Genomic DNA, 15,610 nt, shown 5'->3' on the forward strand with positions numbered 1-15,610 from the left:
CAGGGATCTGCTCTGCCTGAGAAAATCATGGCTACGGCCAGACGCTGTATCAGAGGATCCAGCATCATCGTCAAGCCAAGTCACCAACCTTCGTTGACTGTCTCAAAGCGTATTGTTGGAGACCAACTGGCAGATGAAACAGTCGTTGGCTTCATTGTCCAGAGAGACACAGTAGAGGCAGTCATTGTGAAGATTCCCCACATAACCGTTCTTCCCATTACTGGTAGCACAGGCCTTGAAATGGTTCTTCGTCGTGTCAGTCATAGCTTCAAGATGGGTCCAAGGCCTCAATGAAAGGGAGCCGAAGCAGTATCTCCGGAGGCATCGAGAAGCTGAAACACCAACACCGACAGAAGTTCCTGGCATTATGAAGAATTGAAGAAAAACTTGAAACAAATGACAAATCGTCAAAAAATGTAGAGATTTTTTTTGAGGACTCAAAACACAAAGTGTGATAAAAAAAAGCTAAAAATCGCCCCCAGGGGTGGAGCCAAGTGAGACCTGTCAATTGGTTATGGGGCAATAGGAACCAAAATGACTTATAGGGCAATAAAATGGCAGCAGTTTTCAAATATAAATATAAACGGCTTCACTGTTACAAAGGATTCCCAGCCTGATGACAGGGAATATTCTAACAGCATGTGAATCTATGAAAGATCCAATACTGGAAAATACCTTGCTCATGTAACGATTCAATAACAGGACAGATGCTTTCCTCAGCATGCTTGGAAACAGGATACTGAGGCACTCAGGACGGGGCTTGGCTGGGTTCAGTGTGACCTTTACGATTCTGCATTAAGTAAGCATCCAACATCATTGGCATGTGTAGACTATAATTTGGAAGGGACATGGTCCAACAATCTCTGTTGCAACGAGGGAGAATTGTTCTGAATTACCATGAGTCAAATTAACTTCCCCCTGTAATGCAACTAAGACCTCTCAGTAGAAAGGGATGACAAGACACATACAAAATGAGGAACAATAGATGTAACAACTCATTTTGAATAGCAGATCCAGCCCCAACAAGTTAACAGGTTTGCAGGGGCTGATTGAGAAAGCATGTTCTTAAGAGATAGGTCCCAATGTGACAGACAAGGAGTGAGACATGTGGGATGTTTTTACCCATGCATCCGAGCCCTACCTCAAAACTGTGCAGTACTGACATGGAAAACATCATGATGGCCAGAGCTTCCCAGAAAATGCACAGGGAAATGCATGAAGAATAGGCTGCCACTCATTTTTGCCGATGTTATGGGCACAGAAGGACACTGCCTAAAACCACCATTGGACTACCCACACAGTAGTCTGAAACCATTGGGAGTGGCAATGCTGATTGCCAAAAGCAAACCCATAACTGTTGGGAATTCCTTTTTCTTGAATGTCGAATATGGCAAAATCATGGGCACAGAATTACTTTACTGCAGAAACACACCAATGCCATGTCCTGAACATGGACAATATACTCCATGCAATATCACTTGCTGAAATGAATCAATCTCAAAAAATCCCAAGGATGGATGCAGTAACCACAAAATCCTGAGGGTGGCGCTAGCGGTCTAAACTCTGACAGGAGAGCTGTCTTGCAAAACTGTCTAGTGCAAAGAAAAGGGTCTTATTCCATTAAAAGTTCAAAGGGGTTGCCTGTCCTGAGAACTCTTGACACTTCAGAACTCAACACAAGAAGCCAGGAAATCACAGGGTTCTGTTAATTAAATGCAAAGTGGCTCCCTGGCCTCCTGATGTCAGCTTCCCAGAGACCACACAATGGCCCCTCTCCTCTGAAAGGAATATGTTGATTTTTACTGTTTTACTGTCACCAAAGGCCTGCCTGCCAGAAGACATGTGACTGACCCACCCAAGTCTTGGAGGCGGACTCCAACACTCTGAGGACTGAATTGAAAGTAAAATATATATTTTACAAAAACACTGATAACTCTTTGTAATCAAATGACAGAAATGTATAACTTTAAGAGCCTTAATTTAAAAAATGTACCTTCAATTCAAGCCCAAACTCCAAATTGTGGGATATTCTGGGACAAAACCCTGCTGTTTATTAATATTACAGACTCCCTGTTTCAGCTAGACAAACGAAAATGCATTGGTATGTGGGTAGATATGTGAGGAAGAGTTGTATAAAATTTAATGAAGATCCAATGTTGTTTAGCACATTAAAAAGTGCTAAAAGTTGCCATTTTTGAATGCAAGCTCTTAGAAACAGCAGATTTGGGACAGAGTATACCTCATGTGATATGTGACATGGGTATGTAATTTCAAACAACTGTGTAACTGTGAAATATGTATTTTGATCATATATAGATTTGGGTGCACAGATGACAGGGGAGTTTTTTCAAGAGATCATAAATGGCTGACATCACTCTGACACAACTTAGCTCCCCCAATCAGGGGAGAAATGAAAGCTGGACCAATGACAAGTGAGAGGGGCAAGTTTAGTTATGACCAACACACACACCGACTTGCAGAACATATAAATGGACCACTGAAACTTAGGTAGAGACATTCATTTCCATCTGCAGCGGGACGCTCTGCCGGTAAAATCCATACTTACCTCCATCAACCTTCAAGGAGCCAACACTTAGACTCCAAGATAAACAGAGACTACAGAACCTTAACCAAAAAGGCCACTGCCAGCAAGAGTATTTGTCAACAGGCCTGAAAATCTTTTTGCAACTGAACTCTTCAGACAGCCGGCTGACGCCGTCTGAATTTTGCCAAGAACCTTTGCAAGAACCCGGTGACAGAAATATCCAAAGAGAAGGCAGGACCCGACCCAGAGAACCGGTGCCTAGCAGAGACCAGGCCATTGTATCCAGAGTGCTGACCCCGATGCTGTGAGCAGTTCCAGAGGCCAGGCGCTGTGAGCGGAACTCGGGAAGACCTGACCAGACTGAAGTCCGTGACCAAGTCGCTTTCCGGTTCAAAATCTCTTGTGAGTACTCAGCAAAACTCAGAACACATCTCTTAGTTAAAATCATATAATTCAATCCATTTTTAATCTAAGTAGAACTGCAGCTTAGCAATTGTGTCATTCTGCCATCATTTTTAAAGCTGAAAAAGTGTTGCGTTTAAAATTTGCAAAACCAAAAACGACCTTCACTAAATCGCTCATATCTCCGCAACCGTTTGTCTTAGAGACTTGCAGTAACTTTCATCTGAAAGCTTAGAATCTTAGCTTTTAATCGCACCAAGAACCACATTCCTACCCCTTATAGTTTTACCGCAATCGCGGAACACGCATTCGCGAATTTTGCAGCGATTTGCAAATTTCTTCACGTGTAAAAATCTGCTGCTGCTTGCCTTCCATTTGCCAGAAATTCGTTTAACCTGCTAGTTACTCCTAGATACTTGCTAAAGTGAGCCTGGACTAATATTAACTTGATTTCACTCACCCTGAACCTCCTAGAGGGAATTAAAAGCAATTTAGCATATTTTTCACTTAATTGCCAGCACATATAAAAGCATTTTGCCTGTGTTTTCAACGTCTGTAGTCTAAGTTGCTGGGTGAACTGAATCACATTTAATTGCATTTCTGAGAACTGTGTGCCTTCCTTCCATTTCCTTGCATTGCATAAAAGGGGGGGGGGGTGAATTGTCCAAGAAAGTGATTACATTGTCTTTTGCTGAAATCCTATCAAGTTATTTTCTTTACTGCATTTCATTCCACATTGCATCCATTGGAAACCATAAAAGTATTGTTGCTATCTTATCCATTTCATGTCAACTCCTTAGTGATTGTCAAGAAGTGTGCTAGTGCCAGATTCTCCGTTGTTAATCTTTATCATACCAGATTAAGTGTGATATCCAATTATTAATTTATTATAAAGCGTGATATAATATATATTGTTTAAATTATCAAATAAACCTTTAAACTTGCAAAACAGAACTACTTCTTGGCTCAGTGGGGTCAGGAGGATTCCAAGAGAGGGGTGTTATATAGGGGTAGTCATCCAGAACGCATGAACTGGACATAAAGTTATATCAATAAGGGTTTTCATTCAGTATTATAGACTAGGCGTTGACTTCGCTGTAGTGTTGAATTGAATCCTCTTACAGACAGCATGGTCCGGAAAGTCAGACATAGCAGATGGACAGGAAGATATGTTAGGGTTTGACTTTACTTAAAGCCTGGCGCTGGTTTCCCCCACCCTTTTTAGAGTTCCAGTTCTTTTGCCCTCTTCAGGTTTTAGTCTCTGATGATGGCTCAAAATATTAAAAGTCTCTGTTTCTCAAGTATCTTAAAAAGAATGACTCTTCTCTCCCTCCACAAGCTTGGCTACAGTTCCAACTTCTGAGTTCTCTTGACACTCTTAAGGTTGAATTCCAAATCTCTTCAGCAGGATTCACATCATGAGCTCACAGCATTCTTTCTCCAAGTCAAGAATCCTTTGCTTTATGCAATCATTATTCTTTTCAGAATTCTGGTTCTTCTCAGCATCTTGCGGACTACAGGCCCTGGTTGGCTGTATGCTTATTATATGGGTTTCACCTCTTCTGGGGTCCCGATTATCCCAGCCTCTCTAGTGTTGTTTGGCCTTGTTGGCCATATTTGAATTGCAATGTCTGTCCCCCTCAGGGTTTCTGGTTCACTCAGCCTCTCGTGGGCTGCTTGGCCTTATCGGCCATATGTGTGAAACAGTGTCTCTAACCCCCTTAAGGCTTCTAAATAGTTCAGCCTCTCCTGTGCTGCTTGTCCTCATCAACTGTATGTGTGTGGCAGTTGTCATTACCTCCTTGTTTAGAACCTCCTTGTACTTAGAGGGGACGGTCACCCCAAGTGAGATCACACTTGCCATAACCCCTAGGGACTGTCTTGCTCGAGTGTCAAAGCGGGTGGCTCCCCCTTGAAGAGAAGGGCCAAACTCCCTTTGTCACAATGGGATATCAGCATATCCTCCCTCACCCCCAACAGCATTAACAACTTCACTAGAACACACAACACGTGGAACTGCAGAAGCCTTCAGAGCGGCGCATGATACTTCTGTATCAACCAGACATGAAACCTTTTGACTTCCAACAGCACAATCTACGCTGGGAGTAGCAAGATTAAGTGGAATAACCAGAGCAGCGACTTCATGGACTCTTTGGCTGTCCTAGAATTTGGTCAGTGGAAAGAAGAATGGCCGAACAGCCCACAGTGTGGCAGACGAGGCGGCCAGCCCACAGCCCCAGCCAGTCCTACTTTCCTGCCTCCTCCTCTGCCATCCACATCAAATCACTGCTAGGACAGCTCGGAGGTCCATGAACTTGTTGCTCTGCTCATCCAGCTTAACCCTGCTGTAGATTGTGCTGTTGGAGGAAAATAATTCTCTTGCTTGGTTGATACTGACTGGAGCATCACACTCAGCCCTGAAAGCTACATTAGGACACATAACAAGAGAAATCATGCTATTTTTAAAATAAAATATGAATGCTCTCGGTATTGGGGGGTATGCCGATAACCCATTCTGTGGTGCACTCTGTCACATGCTTTCTTGCTTAACCCATGTTAATTTCACTCAGGGAATCTGGACCACCTCTGCTTCGTTGCAACAGGGATTGTTGGATCAAGTCCCTTCCAAATTATGGTCAACACATCCCAATTATGTTGGATGCATGCTGAATGCAGAGCCTGTAAAGATGACCTTAAACCCAGCCAAGCTTCTGATGTGTGTTCCGCAGTATCCCATTTCAAAGAAGGCAGAAAGAGACAACAGTCCTGTTATTGATTCACTGCTTGAATACAATATTGTGTATACTCTCAGCACCTGCAACACCATCATTCTTCCAATGAAAGAAAAAGGTTAAGAGGTCTACCGTTTCGTTCAAAACATGCGTGCGGTCAGTGCCGCAGTACTACCCACCTTCACAGTTGTTCCCAATCCTAATACCATTTTGTCATGCATCCTGGTGTCTGACACTCATTTCACTGTTGATTTGTACTCTGCTTTTTTCTAGATACCTGTACAGCCTGACACTCAGTACCGGTTTGCCTTTACTCATAAATCCTTACAGTACACCTTCACTCGACTACTAATTGGGGACATAGAGAGCACCACCCTGTTCTCGCAGATTTTGAAAAAAGATCTTGACTTACTTGAGTTCAAAGGAGGGTCTGTTCTGGTGCAGTATGTGCATAATCTCCTACTAGCAACTCCCTCTTTGGAAGCATGCCTACAATACACTCTTGCGTTGCTGACAGCTCTCTCTCATAAAGGCAACAAAGCATCCTAAGACAAATAGCAGTAATGTATGCACCGGGTGTGGTACTTGGGCCATATTTCTGCATGTCGAAGGTATTTGTCCCAGGACAGCATTAAAGTGATCCAGCAGGTTACCAAGCCTTGGACTAGAAAGCAAATGAAAGGATTCCACAGGATTGTTAGTTACTGCAGACAATGGATACCACTGTATGCCACCATATTTAGGCCCCTTCAAGTCCTCGTGCATGATTGGACTACTGAGCCCATGCCATGGCCTGAGGAAGCCTTGGTCACCATTAAACAAGAGCTCTCAGAAGCACCAGCCCTAAGGCTGCGAGATTACCAGAAACTCTGTCTTTTGTGATGAACATGATGGTTTGCCCAAGGAGTGTTGACTCAGTTGGACAAGCACCATCCCGTATCCTATAACAGCATGCCCTTGGAACCTGTGGCTACCGGTTTGCGAGCCTGCTTGCACGCCGTTTTAGCCATGACCCTGCTGGTAGAGACAGCCGATGTCTCAGTCCAGAGCCATTCTGTGACCATTGCAGTCCCCCACTCTGTGCTTGACTTCCTGCTGAAAGGGAAGACACAGAATACATCTAGTTCCAGATTGAACAAGTATGAAAAAGCTCCTTATTTCTGCTGCCATTATCCTCAACCAATGCTGTTTTTTAAACCCTGCTTCTTTGTTGCCAACCCCCAGGATGGGGAACATCGGTTGTCTCCATCTGACTATATGAAAGATATTCCAATGCTTAACAACCCTGATTTGATTTTCTTTGTGGATGGGTCATGCCTCGGGGTACGAGAGGACCAGTTGTGATGGTGGAAATGCTTTGGACGGATAGGGCATCCCCGTCCTTGTCCCACCACTTCCCTGTATGTGTTTTTTGAGTACAGCCCGGACCTCTGGCAGTGAAGCTCTTCATTTGTATTGTTGGTGAACAATACCCATGACTACCCCTATGGCCCCCATGGGTAGGGCACACCTTGGTACCCCTAGTGTGTGTTTTTGGGCACCTATGTGATTCCCCACAGAGCAGGGTATGGGCTAGTGGCAGCTACATGCTGACTTGGCAGTGGCTCTGGGTCTCCCCCATTGTGAGACACCCAGGGCGTGCCATAAGAATGAATGGATTCCAGAACAAAGGCAAGATAACCACTGAAAGTCCCATGGCTTCCTGCCTTTCCCTTTCTGTATCTCAAAGCCCTAAGAAGCCGTGGCTCTGTCTCCCTTCCCTTGGTTGGATGGATGGACCATATATGGCTCTGGGGCTGCCCTTGCTAGACTGGTAGGAGCCTTCCCAGGGACTGCTTGTTTTAGGTACACCCTGGAATGGTGTGCTTAGAAAATATAGATTGGTTGAAAAATAAGACTTCACTTTTTTATTCATGTTCTGCATCAGTCTACAACACCAAGAATGCCTCATTTTCATTGATATTTATGGGTTAACATTCTCTGTATTTGGAACTACACTTTAAATGCCCCACTTTGAGTCAGCTGCTTCCGTCTCAAGGGCCTCTATTTCACAGACATTCAGTGCCCAGTTTGTTAATGTCCTGCAAACTGAAGGCACATGACCGCTTTTTCACTCACTGGCCCCAGGGATAAATCCCATGTAGTTCATTATGTCTCATTCCCATCACGAAGAACTACTCACTTACTCAATAGTGATTTCCTATGCACTTCCTCACTTCTGCTGCAGTAACAATCTCACTTTATCATCAGGAAAGCTAAATAAAACTCTCACCTGAGTTACAGTTCAATAGAAGAAATACATACCCATGGCACAGAACCGGCCATTTCTAGGAGATCAAAGAAAATGTAAATTTTACTACTGATAAATAATAACAGTGTATGCCTATGGACTTCATTGTACAACTATTGTGCAACATACAATGGGACTAGCTTAAGCAGCATCTGAAAACAGGATATTATATTTTGACTGAATAAATTGGCAAAGTATATCCACCTGAAAACATCCTATTCCACCAATCAATTCTAGTAACTAATACAAGACTGTTGCTCAGTATCATATGTTTAGTTTCCCAATATTTCATATAAAATGCACAAGTGCAACTTCATATTTTTATTTCATAAGATCAAACCTTTAATTTAAGCGGATCCATGTCTTTGGTAATTTCTTGCTTTCTCATTTCGGCAATCGTCTTTGGTCCACCTCTTTCAAGTTTCGATGCAAATCCTTGAGTAGATAGCAAATCCACAAAATCACTTTCTTTCACTTTTGGCTTCGGGCCTAAGGCAGGAAAAAGGGAAATATATCTTCACACATATGAAGGCAAATGGTCTGGAACTGTCAATTTGTAATATTAAAGCAAGCAAAATCCATATATAAATGTGCGCTCTATAAACCTTCTTAAACACTGCCACCCAGAGTATCTGAAAGAGGAAAAGTCCCCTTCCAATAACTCTTTCAACTTAAGAATGGTTGGTACCCTCTACTTCACTAAAGAGATACAAATTGCAGATATGAGGCCCCAGTAACCCTTGTGCCATTACATTTTCAAAGTCAACTTAGTGCAGTGGTTCTTGTCAAGATGCACTACTAACAAATGCCCAATTGAGTTGACAGTTTAAGTAATGGTGAAATTAAAGCAAAGTATTTGCAACACCAGAAATGCTGTCAGTGAGAACTATGAACTTTAGTAACAGCAGGTATAAATAGATTAGGATGCTTTGTGACGTATACAGATGAGGCTGCGTTGGTGAGTCAATTTCCTTTTTGATGAGGTTTCGTACAACTCACCAGCAGAGCGTCCCCCCCTTACGGATTAACCTTCAACAGGCAATCTGCCCTCTCCTTTGCAGGTTCTAAAGCTATGCATACATTCTAAAAGACATCATACCCTCAAGCATACTACAAACCTCCCTTTCCCAACAGCCAAACAACACATCACACACACAAAACAATGATATAAAGAAAATAAGTATTTTGTTTGATTATGCTTGAAACATGTGGCCACATCGTTGTCATATACATCATCTCAATCATACTGACCAACCACATAGTCTTAACTTTTTGGGTTGCTTCACTTCTCTCCCCGAACAACTCTTCCCCTCAATCACATTATTCTCCCCATCTCGATTGGAGACCAACGTCACCCCTTTATCCTTTACTTTCACTACTCTACCAAGATTCCAAGTCCTACCATCTTCTGTCAGTACTGTACTGTGGAACACTTCTTTAACCCCTACAGGGTTTAGACCACCTCAGTGGTCCATGCCTTAACTCCAAATGTAATTTCACCCTCACTAAATCACCCACACATACCATTACCCTTGACCACCTTCCTTTTATCATACGTGGCCTTGTTGGCAATCTGCCTTTTCCTGACACACAATCTTGCTCTCTGAATACACTCCCAATTCCATTTTACTCCCTTAATCCATGAGGGATATCATTTGTAATTGTCTTTCCGCCCCCTGCTCAGTTCAAAAGACAACACACCCATTGCCCCATGTGGTGTAAAATGATGTGCCTCAATTCTACTTCTTACTACACTTTTGCATTCATCTCAGTTTGCCCAGGCCCATCTTATGCAATCCTTAATCACTGTGTTAAATCTTTCAGCCATCCCATTAGCTCGGGGGTGATATATGGCCGTACACTTGTGTTCCATAACATTCCCTTCCAAGTATTGGCACATCTCTTTGGATTTAAACCAAACGCCATCGTCAGTAATCGTCACACATGGGCATCCTTCCATTTTAAACACCTGTCCCATGAATTCAATTACATCTTTAGTCGTAATGTTCTTTGTAATCTTTACCTCTGGAAGCAGTCAACACTATGCTTGCGCTGTTGCCTGATCATTGTTCGTTGATTGCTCAGTATTGGCTGCCTCAGGCTAATGCACTCGGCCTATGTGCGTGAGCTTGACCTTGTTGTTGCATTGCTAGACGTCAGAGCATAGCGGGGTCCTTTGCTATAATGCGCTGGAGCTTTCTCACACGCAACGCTCGAGGGCAGGGAACTGGTGCAGGTCCCCAAAACTGTAATCGTGATTTTCACTAAATGAAGAGTGCGCCTCGCTCACGAAGCACAAGATAAACACTCAGAGCCTTAACAGCAAAGGCAGCATTGGCGGCTCGAGGCAGTACAGGATGCAGTCTGTAGGTAGTACGTGGATTTGTGCTGGTGGGCTGACCTTTGTCGTCACAAGTGAAGTACATAGATGAGGTTGCCTTGGTGAGTCAATCTCCTTTATTGATGCCGTTTCATACAACCCAGCAACAGATGATCCTTCAACAGTCCCTCTGCCCTCTCCATTCCAGGTTCTAAAGCTACGCAAACATGCAAACATTCTAACTGACATCATAGCCGCAAGCATACTGCATTTGTGTTAGTACTTTAAGTGGTGCACTGGTTAGTCAATGAGCTCCTTTTCTTTTAACATTATGCAAGCTAACTTGGCAATTGAACATTAATGCTTCACCTTCTCACCCACTATCATTATGACTACTAATCTACATACATCAAGGTTACCACCAAACCACTGTTGGGTCTCAAAAAACACTAAATGTGTTGTGATGTTCTATATGCACACCATATTCTACCCTTTGTATAAACCCTATGCTTATGAGATCAAAGTCATGCAATGTTTTTTGACCATTGATCCATACATTAAAAGGCATTTTCTTGAGTTAATAATGTTACTTGGTATACAACTTCTTCATAGATGTAAGTTCCCTTCAGCTTTTCTTGCAAAATATTTTGGGAGCTTGTAGGATGTTCTTGAGGAACTGTGGTGTAAGGGCATTTTAGTGGCATGTGTGACGGGCGTGAGATGATTCTCAGCAATCCTGGATGGAAGATCTCTTATGGATAACTGGGACAGACAGGGTGCAGAGGGAATTTGACCACATGTGAATTTGTTTTTGGTATCCTCCACGAGGAGGATCACACTTGGTCTCTACCGTATATGGGAGAAAGTACTGTCCATAAGTCTCAGTTCACTGATTTTTCTTTCTTTGCAGAGTGAAGACCAAGAAAGTATTAAACATTGTTCTTATATACGAGTTCACGTTGATACAGAAAAGGATTGCTACAGTTTATGAGATAGGTTTACCTGAATGTGACTGCTACCATAAAAAAATTATGCCGCACTTTTTAAAAGCGATAAAACTAAGAAACATAGAAAGGCACATGTACAATTCACTAAAAGGTATGCCTTTGTGGTAGGGAATTTGGAAGCAGACTAGGCAGCACAGCCGTTTGGAACTTCAGACAGCCATCATGTGGTAAACCCTCCTAGGATGGCTTAAACAATATGAAATGGCTAACAAATTGGCAGGAGAGCCCCTGACAACATTGTCACGATTGCCCCGTACCTTGCTGCTGGTTGGAGATTTCTTCAGGTGAGTACGGTCTCCACCCCCCCGCATAGCCAACGCGACCAGGGGATGGAACTGTATCTTGGCTCTAACCCAGGCGGAGCAGAGCCAAAAGGATGTAGGAAAAAAACATTTTTGGATAAAAATCCCACCAAATGGAATGAAGATCCCAGCAAGCAAGTAAAGTTTCCCCAGGAACCCAACTGAGGAAATCCAAACTGAGCAGGCAACTGTTCCAAGGAATAAGGAACAAAGGGGCAGAAGCAAGGGGGTCAAGGAGGGAACAAAACAAAGCGTAGTGCAACAGAGTAATATTGCAACGTGCCCATAAGAGCTGCTTACTCGATGTTATGCTTATGGATGGAAGCCACAACGTGGAAGCGTCAAATCACGTGACGTCATCTCCCATGTTGGATGGGGCGGAAGAGTTTCCAGCGCTGCCAGACGGACCATACCGGAGCTGTCCGTGTGTGTCGATAAGTCAAGACATCATGCCCCCTCCCAAGCCGAGTCCCACCTGGTTTCCACAGAAAGGATTGAGGAAAGAGACGTAAAAGGCGAGGGGCATAAATATGCTGAACCGGCTCACAGGACCTCTCACTAACTGGATACCCTTTCCAGTTCACCAGTTATTGAAACCTGACCCAATGAAACTGTGAATCACATATGGCGTTGATTTCATATTCCAAGTCCAAAAGAACCGTGGGGGACGTAATAGCAGTTTTATGCAATTCCTGCGCTGGGATATAGTGTTTCAAAATGGATGAACTAAAAACTGTATGCATCTTTTTTAGAGACAATCGGACGGCTACAGAATTGATAACCACAATGATTGTAAACAGTCCAAAGTATTTGAATGAAAATATAGAAGAGTGCAGATGCAAAGGCAGATGTTTGGATGGTAACCAAACCTGGTCTCCAACTCTATATGTAGGTGCTTCATTAAGTTTTCTATCAGCAAAATACTTGATATCTTGGCATGCCTTTTTTGAATGGTCCATTGCAAGGTTTTGCGTAGTAACGATTGAGTGTGCTCTTCTGCTGATGGTTCATTGATACTTTGTGGTAAGGAAGATGGCATGCTTTGAGGATGGTAACCATAAGTAAAAAAAAACAAGGACTCATACCCAGAGACGTATGATGTGTGTTGTTATAGGAGAATCCTGCGTTGGGAAGCAAAGCAGCCAATTGTTGTGAGTGGCAGAAGAGAAGCAACAGAGATACTGTTGAATAGTTTGATTGGTTCTTTCTGTCAAACCATTGGTGTATTTATTTACTTATGTATTTATATAGCGCCAAAGCCCCGCAGGCATCAAGGTGCATACAAACACACCGTCTTTACACTCTTGCCATTTCAAAATTCCTTTTGCTTTCTGTTGCTGTGGGATTCACTTACCCTGTGTTTCTCAATGGTTTTTCAGTCAAAGACTTTCGACTGTACATGCATTTTGCTAGACACCTGTAATTACCACTTTGACCTTTCTTGGTGGCCCTCCTACGGCCTTCTGGTATCTGTAGTTCCCTTCAAACATGGGATCGTACAGTCTCTTTAGAGTGAGCAGCCACGTGGTGCCAGACCCCTCTGCAGCTGGTCATCCCTAAACAGTTTATAGTTCTTTGAACTTTCCTCAATGTGCCACTTTGCGACTTTCATTCAACACTGTTTGATTTCTTTATCGGCTCTCCCCTTGACTCACCGGCTTTGATGAACCGCTTGGCTTTCTTCGTATTGGGAGTCAAGGCCGGTACCAAGGTAGCAGGAGTCTCCTTGTTCTGCTCATCAGAGTAGGCACGCTCCGTATACCGTTTACATATTCTGCACCACGCTTGGGCTTTTGTTCGCAGTCTTACGATTCCTTCTGTGGAGGTTTCACAGGCCTGACGTGGAAAGGGCAAGGTTGCTTCTCTTCTTGTCATCCTCTCGGTTTGCGCTGTCTTTCTCCTCCTCTTGAACTGCCATGCTTAGTTAGCTCTCCCGTCGCACGGTCTGCCTTGCTCATCTTGTGCTCTCATGCTCCACCTTTTATCCCACTGGGGAAGGGAAAGGTCCGTCAGGTGAGTGTGATTCTGGTCAATTGTCTGGCTTTCCCTGACCCTTGTATTGGGACACGTCAGGTAATCGGCTCTGGTGTTAGTACGCTGTCTTTCATGGTGTGCAAACGTATTCGTGCAGAAAAAGGAGGTAGTGTTTCTGAATGTCCTACGAGGTAGGATGGGGAAAAGGTGTTTTGTGGAATTATAGCTTTCGTCCTAGGGGGGTTGGTGATTTCGGAAGGGTAAGTTTGGTAGGATTTGTGAATGAACGGGGGGATGGTGTTTTGTCAAAGCAGATTGTGAGTTTGGAAAATAATCATTAGAGGGACATGGAAAGGAATGATCAGGAGTATTCGGGTAACAAAGACAGGGATTCTGGGAGATGTAGTTTCCCACGGCACTGGAGTTTGTGTTCTTAAAGGGTGTACCATAGACGGATGGTTTGTTGGCTTTGGCTAAGCGAGATTCATTCGGAAGTAGGGGGGCAGCTCTGGAGCAGCCTACAAAAGCTTCACAGAGTTCACCCTCCTCACCTTACTCCCTGGTATAATACTGCGTCCCCCCCTTAGTTCCCCAAAGCACAATCCTATGCTCCCCTACACAGGTGATCTTTCCCGGCTCATCTGCCTTTAGAGTTTGGATAAGAGAGGGCCAGTTCTTCCCTGGCCACCTGAATAAGGGATTCCCAGGATCTACTTGAGAGAATACTCTCAGGTTTCTCACATAGGCCACCAGGCATTCTTGTCCTTGATCCAAGACTTGCAGAAGCACAGCCCCTAAATCATAGTGGGAAGCGTCTGTTTCTATGATGAAATCCTTTTTCTGTTCAGGAGTATTCATGATGGATGCCGAAGAGAATAAGGATTTCGATGTCTTGAAAACAACCTGAGCCTCGTCTGTCCAGAAAAAGGAGACTCCTTTTTAAAAAGAGCATTAAGAGGGCATATCCTGAATGAATAATGGGATATACATTCTTCATACTCAATTGATTCAAATGTACAATTGTAACAATGAACATTTTTGTTAAAATTGAAAGGTTGAATTTAAATTAGCCAAATCAATAAAAAAGAAATGTGATAAACATGTCCTATAGAAATTGGCAAACCCAGAAACCGTTGTAATTCCTCCACTGTAGATGGTGGAGGCCAATCTAGCACAGCAGACCCCTTTCTTGGATCCATAGAAGTACCCCTAGCAGATAAAACATACCCTAGATGGGTGACCTCAGGTTGGTGAAATTCACATTTCTCCAATTTGCAGAACAGATGTTGCTCTTGTAACCTGGACAGCACTGTTTGGACATGAAGAATATGATCTGCGATGGTATGCGAGAACCCGAGAATATCGTTGAGATAGACTATGATGGAATGTAGTAGTAGTAGGTCGGCAAAAAGGTGGTGCATAAACCGTAAGGGGACAGGAGGATTGGATGAACCAAAAGGCATAACCCAATACTCAAAATGTCCAAAGGGGGTAAGAAAGGCAGTCTTCCATTCATCTCCAGTCTTGACGCGAATGAGTTGGTAAGCGCCCTTAAGATCTAATTTAGTTTAAATAGAAGCACCTTTAACTGCTTCTAATATATCCGGTATTTATGGAATGGGATAATGATCTGGTACAGTTAGCTTGTTGAGTCCACAACAGTCAATACAGGGACGCAGTTCATCGGCATCTTTCTTGAAAACGAAGAATAACTAGGCTCCTGCTGGTGAGGTCGATTCGGTAATCAACCCGTTCTGGAGATTATTGCGCAAATATTCCTTTCATTACAGACTTTTCCTTTTCAGGAAGAATATCATTCTTCCAAAGGGTATTGGATGTTCTGGTAGGAGTTGTATAGCACAATCATCTCTGCCATGAGGTGGCAGTTCAGAGTACTTTGGTGCAGTGAAAATATCCTGGAATTCTCTACATGTTTCCGGCAGAACAAGGATGCTATCAATTTTAATGTTTTTCGTAGGAGCAGTTGTAGACAGCAAGGAACGAAACCCTACTGAGCCTTCAGTAAGACAGTGTCTGA

At 43.4% G+C, this 15,610-nt stretch overlaps 1 protein-coding gene across 1 annotated transcript in view; it reads right to left on the reverse strand.

Moving 5' to 3' along the window:
- The window catches only part of GAK (cyclin G associated kinase), a 2,243,070-nt gene that overhangs the window by 96,378 nt on the left and 2,131,082 nt on the right, over positions 1-15,610 (reverse strand). The window contains exon 26 of the mRNA XM_069626358.1: positions 8,310-8,458. Within this exon, the coding sequence (XP_069482459.1) occupies positions 8,310-8,458 (149 nt within the window). The remainder of the gene's footprint in view (positions 1-8,309; positions 8,459-15,610) is intronic.

The sequence above is a fragment of the Ambystoma mexicanum genome, chromosome 6p (genome assembly GCF_040938575.1).
Source record: "Ambystoma mexicanum isolate Mex_15411 chromosome 6p, UKY_AmexF1_1, whole genome shotgun sequence".
Lineage (NCBI taxonomy): Eukaryota > Metazoa > Chordata > Amphibia > Caudata > Ambystomatidae > Ambystoma > Ambystoma mexicanum.